Source organism: Poromitra crassiceps, assembly GCF_964638095.1.
Source record: "Poromitra crassiceps genome assembly, chromosome: 7".
Classification (NCBI taxonomy): Eukaryota; Metazoa; Chordata; class Actinopteri; order Beryciformes; family Melamphaidae; genus Poromitra; species Poromitra crassiceps.
The window spans coordinates 39544133-39554132 of NC_139628.1; the positions used below are offsets into that span (position 1 = coordinate 39544133).

General features: G+C 44.4%; 1 protein-coding gene across 2 annotated transcripts in view; it reads left to right on the plus strand.

The window, feature by feature from the left end:
* Positions 1–10000, plus strand: part of LOC310779149 (uncharacterized protein) — a 28063-nt gene that overhangs the window by 12528 nt on the left and 5535 nt on the right. For both annotated transcript variants that reach the window (XM_083639648.1, XM_083639647.1), the window contains exons 2-6: positions 281–1713; positions 3060–3292; positions 3843–4042; positions 7941–8101; positions 9793–9896. In XM_083639648.1, the coding sequence (XP_083495774.1) occupies positions 309–1713; positions 3060–3292; positions 3843–4042; positions 7941–8101; positions 9793–9896 (2103 nt within the window). In that variant the 5' untranslated portion in view covers positions 281–308. The remainder of the gene's footprint in view (positions 1–280; positions 1714–3059; positions 3293–3842; positions 4043–7940; positions 8102–9792; positions 9897–10000) is intronic.

Genomic DNA, 10000 nt, shown 5'->3' on the forward strand with positions numbered 1-10000 from the left:
TGCAACCTCTGAGAATGATGATGAGATTTCAATGATTTTGTTTAAAGCAATGTATCACATTTTCATTGCATACTCACCTTGACAGACATGGCTAGTATTCAAACTCATCTATTCAGCACCAATGTTCAGACTCTTTTTTTCCAGTGCTTTTTGGTGTTTCAAGTATAATTTCGCAGCAGCGGATGCTAAACAAAACCAAACGACATCAGTTAAGGAAGAACTTGACACGACATGCGGTAAAAACCTACATTCATACTTACACTGCATCTCTCTCCTGCAGGTACTCTAGCCAAACACACAGGATCATCATGGAAGACCACTCGTCCACCCATACCTTCCCCAACCTCCACCACCACCACCACCACCACCATCGCCACCGCCCGTCTCTCCACCTCAACATTCCCAGCCACCAAAGCCCCGAGCTGGGATACCCCTCCTCCCAGCCGCCCCTGGACGCCCTGGAGCCGTACGCAGGTCGGGGGGAACAATCCGCGACCTCGTTCACGACGTCAAGCGCCTCCTCTGGGGGGAGCGGCGGGGGTGACAGAGGAGGCATGGATGGAGATGCTGATGTAGGAGGCCATCTTGATGGGGAAAGGGCTTTCGGGGGCCATTTTGCTGACCCGTGGTACAGCGTTGGCATAAAGGAAGAGGTTTGGGTTGACATGGAGAGTGGCGAAAGTGCAGCGGAGGATTTTTATGGTAAAGGTGGTTGCTATGGCAACGCTAATGATGTATTTTACACCAGGAATTGCAGCAGTGAGGATGGGAGAGATGATGTTAACAGTTTTGCTGTTGTTGGCCGCAATGCTCGAGTCAAAGCCAATTACAATAGCTACGCTCACCTTAGCTGTGAAGTAAAAAATGAGACCGTTTACAGCAATGTTAGCCACTTCAACAGTCAATATACTCTTTACAACAGAGGTGCTGTCAGCTTCAGCGACAGCAGTGTGGACGATGGTCATTCCAGAGTGAATGACAACTATTTCGTGGAAGAGAATTTTGGATCCAGCCGGAGCTCCGGCGAGGATCCAACACCGCCCGCTGGGTTGGAGCCTGGGACTTGGGTGAACCTCTCTCCCCCGTGTCAGACCCCGGAGGCTGGGGAGGCCCGGTGGAGAGGCAGGGCGGACTCCCACACTCTGGCCTCGGGGTGCCCAACGCAGAGGTCGCCTGTAGGCGTCAACAGCGGGAACTACACTCAGAAACTGGACTCGTTCTCCAAGGCTTTCCTCTCCCATCGGAAGAGAGGGTTCCCCATGATTCCTGGCGGGGATTCCTTCGGACGGATCTGGGAATTCGGGGTGGGGAAAGTGGAAAACCAAGGGAAGCCGAGGCACAGCTGCGCTTTTGATTTGCACCCGGACTCCTACCTGCCTCCTCACCTCCCCTCTCTGCCCTCTCCTCCCCCTCCATATCACCTCGTGTCTTCAGTTCTCAGTCCTCCGCCCACACCCTCCCTCTCGCCCCCCAAAATGGACTCCCCCGGTGCAGTTGGGGGAAGCGGATATTCATCCTCGAAGGGGGGAGAATCACTCGGTACGCTGCAGTTTTTCCCCTCTCGTCTCCAGTCTCTGCCCTCCGTCCACCCCTCCAGCATGATATGGAAGTTTCCGGGGCTGTCTCATTGCTTTCCACAGCCGGCAGGTGACGCCAGCAGCATCGAGGGCAACCTGAGGCCTTCCCACTGTAGTGACTACAGCGACGCCGCAGGTGAGGCACCGTGTGCACATCTGTGCACAATTTAATTTGTGTTCTGTGTCAACACACATAGGTTTACAGGACACATTCATACATAAAATATGTGAGTAAATATCATTTCCGAGCTCATCATACAAAGGATGGAAGAACATAAACATAAAAGATTCATTTAATTTTCGGTTTCTCACAAATCAAATGACACACAGATTCTGCTCTTCCCTGCTGTTAATCCTCTTGTCTCTACACAACGGTTGTGTACCTGAATTTATTGTGCGTAGCAAAGTTTTTGGTTTCTGTTCTGTTAGTTTTGTTCGACAACATAGGTTAGAATCAGAATTGAGTTCAGTTCAAGTTGCCAAGCACATTTACAATTCAGTACAGTAGTTTTATGTTCAATGATTTGATGCCGATAATGTAAAGACAGCAAAATCCTCTTCACATAATATACAGACATATTGTTCAAAGTGTTCTATATTACTCATTAATGACAATGACACAGTGCTGAAGCAATTTATATGGTCTCTTCCCTTAACATCACTACATTATTATTATAAGTCACCTGAGTATAGGGCTGGGGAATATATGATATGATATAATATGATATAATATATAATATTATATTATATAATAAATTATATAATATTATATAATATATAATATTATATTATATAATAATATCATATATTATATAAATATGGTATGAGACTAGATATCGTCTTAGATATCGTAATATCGTGATAAGTGTTGTCTTTTCCTGGTTTTAAAGGCTGCTGCTACACAATTTGCCATGACTGCACCGTGCACCTTCCACTGACAAATGGTGCCACTTTATTTTATTATTATTTATTCTATTTTATCACTTTATTACTTCTACTTTATTACCTTATTTACTGTTTGCCTTATTTGCCTTATTTACATACACTGTTTGCCCTACTTACTGTTCACCTGCTCTTATGACATCACAATGTCACAACTTCAATTGCTCTTATGACATCATGATGATGTCACAATGCCTATGACATCATCAGTGATGTCACAATGCACAATTGCTCAAGTGACATCAGTGATGACATCATCAGGTTAATGACATCACTGATGACATCATCAGTGATGTCACAAGCCTATGACATCATCAGTGATGTCACAATGCACAATTGCTCAAGTGACATCAGTGATGACATCATCAGGCTTATGACATCACTGATGACATCATCAGTGATGTCACAATGCCTATGACATCATCAGTGGGACAAAAATGTAAATAGATAACAGAGAAAAGACAGCGAACAGACAGACAGAGATTGCCCACTTGCTCCCTTTTAGTCTTCCCTCCTTCTTTACCTTTCTTATTCTCTCAGCCCAACACAACGTCCTTCAGTGTCCAGAGTCGTCGTTCCTCACCTCCTCATCACATCGTCCATCCCTCCATCCATCCACACCTCTCTGTCCTGCCAGCAGTCCCTCCCTCCATCCCTCCTTCCATCATCCCCCTCGTCCATCTCACGTCTCCACTCCACATTACAAGGCAGGGGAAAAGCTAGCTCCATCCCAGGAGGTGAAGAACGGACCTGTCAGCCAATCACATGTAAAGGTATGGATGGTTTGGTTTTGATTGGTCAAGCTGACCCACAACGACAGAAACGCTTTGCATGGATGGTGGCTAAGCTTGTACCACATGTGTTAGACATGTGCTTCCTTTTGTCAGCGTGGAAACCAACTTCATTTAATTGCAGGACCTTGTGCCTTGAGAAGACCCAGCAGAGACATGCCCACAACTGAATTTGGCTCCTAACCCATAGTTAAATGAGACCACGATGCTGTTTTTGCTCTTTTGTTATGTCTGCTTATACAGTATGCATACACACGGCATGAACACAATGCATCCATCATTATTTACAGCCATGCTTTCCACTGTCATAAACTCCTTGGATTCTTACGGCTTGTCAGAAACGATAACGAAGATAAGGGAGCGTTCAGTCACAAGTGCCAGTATAGACAGAAGTGCCAGTATAGACAGACTAATATGGATTTATACATATTGTCTTGAAAGCTAAATATGAGACATAACAACAAACTCTCAGTTTTTGAAAAAAAAAAAAGAATTCAGTTCACGTCCCAATACTTTGGCTTTGCTCCTGCAGAAAACAGCCCCTCCGCTCTACACTGGAACTCCGTTTCCCAGTATGCTTCACTCCAGCAGGGGTCAGAGGCGGGGCCACTACACTCCTCGACCCGTCCTCAACCCAGTCCGCAGGGGGCTGGGACTCTACTCCTCCCTCTCATCACTCCATCACAGACAAGAAGGGATGGCAAGAGGAGAAGAGGAGTGCAGTGTATCACCGTGAGTAATGCACTCAACCAAATAAGACAATGAGACACTGATTGATGAACTTCCTTCATCCCAGATGGGAAACTGGATCAAGATGTAGATAGCAATGCAACAAATAAAAAATATAGAGGATTAAAGATGCCTTCATTGCACTATTGCACCAACACAGGATTGCTATTGACTACAAATAATTATCCCTCTGCTGAGCATTGATGGATTGACAGATTTACAGATCTTTGCGGTTTACGGATCTACAAATTCACTGATATGCAGGCTGGGCAAATGTGCAACGTTAGATCTTCATGTTATCAGACAGACTTACAGATGGAAGGACAGATAAAGACGTGTGTTTAGTCCTTCAAATATGGATCATTGGCTCTTCACATTCTCTTCACATTACAGATGAAAGCAACTAATGTTCAGCGATATATTTACATGCTCTGTCTATCTCTAGTGCTGTCTAGATGTCTCTGCATCAATCCCTCTGTTTATTAGTCTATCTCACGCTCATTACCTTAAAGGGACAGTCTAATCCAAAATAAATAATACATATTTTTCCTCTTACCTGCAGTGTAGCAATCTAGTTCGTTTTGGTGAGTTGCCGAGTTTTGGAGATATTGGCTGTAGAGATTAACCTGACGCTGCCAGATGACGGTTTAGCTTCACATTACGTTTCACTAAACCAGTCCATCTGGGAATGCAGTCATCCAACCCGCTGACGGAGGCGGGCACTTTTTCCAAGCTACTTGGCAGGTGATTGGATGACCCATCTGTCTATCACCGCTGGTGCGTGTTAACTTCAACCAATCAGATCGCCATGCCTCTGACGTAACGTTTGCAACCGGGGTATGAGCCTGTTGAAATGTTTTTTGCTAATTAGCGGCTAACAGCAGCCAGGAGTGTTTGGCTACGCGCAGGGAATTGACGAGTGGCCGTCCCTTGCGCTATTAATAGTTCATTGATGAAAACGGAGCGCAGTGCCACGTGTGTTTATTTACTATGCTGCCTCGCTATCTCCGTAACGTAAAGTGCTTTTGCGCAGCTTTGTGTGTGTGTTTTGTGGAAGCTAATGTAGGCTAACATGTGCTCCGGCTAGAGTGATGTGGGCTGGGGCCAGAGTTATGATTATTGCACGGGAATTTCCACAAACTAACGCATGAGCGATTAATAATTGGATTGGATTAATAAACGTTTTGATATTTTGGAAATGCTGTCCAGTTGAGAAATAACTTCCGCGGCGGCAGCCATGTTGACGAGTGAAAAGAACTACAAAGACCATGTACCCACTACTTGCCCAGATGCTTCTCAGTAGCGTCACACAGAAAGCCCGCCTAAGGCTGCCGCTGATTCGACGAGCCGGCCATGGTTCGGGTTTCTAATCCAATCATCTTAACCCTTGTACACTGTTAACTAATACTTACCCCTAAATGTTATGCCCCTCCCATTGTCCAGTTTTGGTCAATTATTTTTCTAATGATAAGAAAGGTAAAAAAAAAAATCTTTTTTTTCTTTTCTTTTTTATCCCAAACATTTTACCTTCAGATGAAGCTATACATACCAAAAATATTTATTCATTTTCAGAAATGTAACCCTCTATAAGCCAGTTTGTCTTGACTATAAACAGTTTCACTTGCTGCTTTTTCAGATTTCCACAATCTCTGCACAAAATATAATCCAAAGGGAATGTTTTTGGGTGGGATTATCACAGTGGGGTCTATGTAAAAGATTATTACCAATATTTATTTTGTTCCATTCTTACTTTTTATTCAGTGACAATTTAAAAAACAAATGCACTGTATACTTTTTTAGACCATCTAATTGACCATTTTTGGGCAATTAGAGTGAGTCCTTCTGGGCAAGTACTAACCATTTTTGGCCAACAACAAAAATAGAGGGAGAATCTTTTTTTCCTTTTTTGCTCAATCTCATGTTTGCTCAATCTCATGTCTCAATGTTCATTACTTTTCAGAATTTCAACCCTTTCAATGCCAGTTTTTAGTAATTGACCAATTCCTTGACCGGCCAAGGGTGCATTCTGTCATTCTGATGCAGGTCATAAACAGACTCTGTCTAGCCTAGTATGTGCATGATCAGGACACATCGGGATGGGGCTTTGGTGGGGGGGTGGGGGGACAGCTCAAGTTGCTTGTGTGTGTGTGTGTGTGTGTGTGTGTGTGTGCGCACACACACACACACACACACACACACACACACACACACACAACTTGAGCTGACTTCAATATAGGCATGTTTTTTTTGTCCCTCCCTCCCCCCAAAACCCCATCCCTAAAATGGTGTTCATATGGATGTGTGTGTGTGTGTACACACACACACACACACACACACACACACACACACATCCATATGAACACCATTTTAGCTGAAATTATTTATTCCATTGGGCTGTAGTGGTCCATAATGCAGCACAAACAGAATCCAGCTAAATTGATTGCAATAGATGCATGCCATACATGAGAAAATGTTGCAATCTGCTGAAAAATATTAAAAACCATAATTTTGAAGCCTTATGTCCAAAATATCTGGAGGAAGTCATAAAAAAAATGCTTTTTTGTAAAAAGTGTCTTGGAGCTCAAAAATAGCACTTTTTTGCACTTTATAGTGGTTTTCAATGGGGAATTATCTATTCATTTCTGGATATAACAAAAATGCAGTAAACATTTTTGATTCCCGGGGCCAAAAATGAGCTGAGGCACTGAAGTGTGAAAATCCTTGATATATGCCCCAATCCCCCACCCAATTTCAAAATTCATCGCCATTTGACCATTTATATCACATTTATAACAATGCGAACACAGAAAATTACACTGCACTAGCCAAAAATGTACCAACACTGTACAAGGGCTGCCTGTGCATGACAAGATGGATTACGTCGAGAGAATCTCTTTTGATCTCGCGAGGTTATCCATCTTGCAAGCAAGGTTATGTAGAGATGTCTTCTCTCGAATACAATGGAAGGGGATGGCGCTCGGCTTGTGGTGCTCAAAGCGGCAAAAATATGGTCATCGTATAGCAATGTCCCTTTCCAGAAATCATGACCCGGTTACTCAAGATAATCCACAGACTCTGTTCTGAGCAGTTTCATCTAGGAACTATTTTCTTTCCACTGAATTACACCCGCTAACTGCTAGTAGTTCGGTTGCTGATAGCTGATAGCTAGCTGCAGGCGTAGTTCGGTTGAAAGAAAACTGTTCCTACATGAAACTGCTGTCTGTGGATTATCTTGAGTAACCAGGTCATGAGTTCTGGAAAGAGACCTTGCTGTTGAGTTTTTCAAATGTATTATTATTATCATGGGTCCAAGCACGTAGTAATTATTTTGTTTATTATTATTATTATTATTACTATTATTGTTGTTGTTGTTGTGTGTGCTTTGAGCACTACCAGAGTGCCATCCATTTCCATTGTATTCAAGAGAAGGCAGCCATCTCTACGGCCAATATATCAACCCGTTCTCACTCCGACGCGACAAATACTGCTGCTTTGTTGACGCGCCCGGCCGGCACCTTGATTTCTTGGAAACCAGGCGGAGAATTCTGAGAAACGAGCTCCAGGAGAAGGTCATGGGGTCACCGATGGCGATAGCCCCGCCCCCTTCCCAAGCCTTCCCCTGGAGCACCTCATCATATTCAAGCCTGAACCCCAACCAAGTGGCTACCAGTGCCTAAACCCAACCCCACTCACCCCCTGCGCCTCACCAACCCCACTTTTGGGGTGAACTGTCCCTTTAAAGCATCACCTCTCTTCACTCTCTCTTCTTTCTGTACTTTCCATCACATCACTATATAAGGATCAAATCTCTCTATCCAGGTCATAACATTGACATGCTGTTCTTTATTCCACTTTCTATCTTTCATTTCTCTCCATACCGTCTCTTTTTCCTTCTCTCCAGGTGTATCAACGTAGGCCGTGACTTCCAGGCGGAGCTTCCCCCATGCTTCCTTGTGTGGGAGGAGTCCGGGGCGTGGTCTCCAGAGGACGGATTGCCCAGGGAAGAGTTGCTGTGGAAACCGTGGGGGCAGCTGGAGGAGAGTACCAACTCACGAGACCGAGGTAAAAGGACAAGAGAGCCTGGGCAATCCAAAAGTCTCCAGAGAATGATGCAGTCTTTATAGTCAAATAGATGATGATACTGTGCATATGCCTTTAGTTTAGATGATGAGCAGTTTCCGTTTTTAAATGTTTTTGAATCTCATTTTTAATCTGACCAAAGTTATATATACTAAGGTCCCTATCGTTGCATCGGCGCTGTTTCTAGGCCGAGCGCCTGGCCCAGCTCAAATCAGTGGGCGTGGACCAGCTTCACTTGATATCGTCGTGCTGGCGCTAGACGCAGCCTCAACCATTACAACCACGCCTTTTAAGCGTAAAATTATGCACCGTCATGCTCATTGGATAACTGCAATAAACGAATCGCACGCTTGCCTTTTTAGCTCCAATTCCAGTGATCCCGCAAAACCAGACGAAAGCCAAACGCTCTGCCCCCCCCCCTCCCTTCATCCAGTCTGTCTGTCTGCATTATAGTCTATTATTCCATATTATTATGCTTCTCAAACCAATCTAACTGCAGTTTCAATACTGCAAGCATGTAAATACGCTACACTATAGCAAGATCAAAGTGAAAATAATGTTCTAAACGCATCAGCTAGAAAAATATAGCCTATTAGATTGGTGAAAGTTTGTCCAGAAAGATATCATTTTCTCTCGCGTGCTGCAGGAAGGATGATGCACATAAATATAGCCTACATTATGTAAAGTCATTGCATAAATGTGTTTTTATTGTAAAACTAAATGTGGAGTAGGGCCAAGTTACTGGAGCGGACATCACAGTATAGCAGATGACAGTAGAAGCTTCCGAAGCGCGTTCTGCTGTCACTTATCTAAATCACGTTAAATCCACACAGGGTATATATAGGCTCAAGAGGACATATATGTTTCACATAGGGTGGTGTTTCATTTCGATGTTTTATTTGGTCCAATATTGAAATGTTCTACAATTGCAGGTTGTCTTACCATTACACATTATTTTAGATCTACCTTTTATATCTATTTCGGCTCATTTGGTTGCTATTTAGTAGCGAAATGGAGGACCCAATTGCATGCTGGGACAGGGACATTCACAGGCAGTAAACTTACAACTGCTATTTCCTATGGGAAGCTGGGTGCTGCTATGTGTTGTGTCTGTCTGAGCGAGGGAGTCAGAGAGAGAGAGAGAAGGGTGACAGAGAAGCGGCAGAAGAGCACTGGCGCACTGAATAGGCCTGGTTTCAGAGAGAGACAGAGAAGGGTGACAGGGGAGAGGCAGCAGAAGAGCACTGGCGCACTGAATAGGCCTGGTTTTCAAAGGCGCAAAGCGCTAAATTTACGGCAGGTGCGAAGATAGCAGTACGCCGAGATTTAAGGCCGACACGCCCACTTTGGCCCATTCTGGGACTGCGCCACGCCCATTCGGCCTAAAGCGCATTTGGCAGCCTAAAGCCATATTGATATCGTCCCAAAACAGGCGCAAGGCACGTTTTTTTGCGTTTAAGGCCCGTTTTAGCGCCGAAGGCTTGTGGGAGAATAGGGCCCTAACTGTTGAATACTCTGTGTGTGTGTGTGTGTGTGTGTGTGTGTGTGTGTGTGTGTGTGTGTGTGTGTGTGTGTGTGTGTGTGTGTGTGTGTGTGTGTGTGTGTGTGTGTGTGTGTGTGTGTGTGTGTGTGTGTGTGTGTGTGTGTGTGTGTGCGTGTGTGTTGTGCCCCAGTGGAGCGGCTGTTGTCGATGAGCAGTTCCAGCTGCCTACCAGGAGGGGGCAGTAACACAGAGCTGGCTTTGCACTGTCTGCACTCCTGTCAGGGAGACATAATGGTAAGGAGAGAGGAGGAATATTCATTCATTCATTCATTCATTATTTCCTACACCCATCCTTTTATTCATTCAAGTGTTTATTTTTGTCCATTCATTTCCTGGTC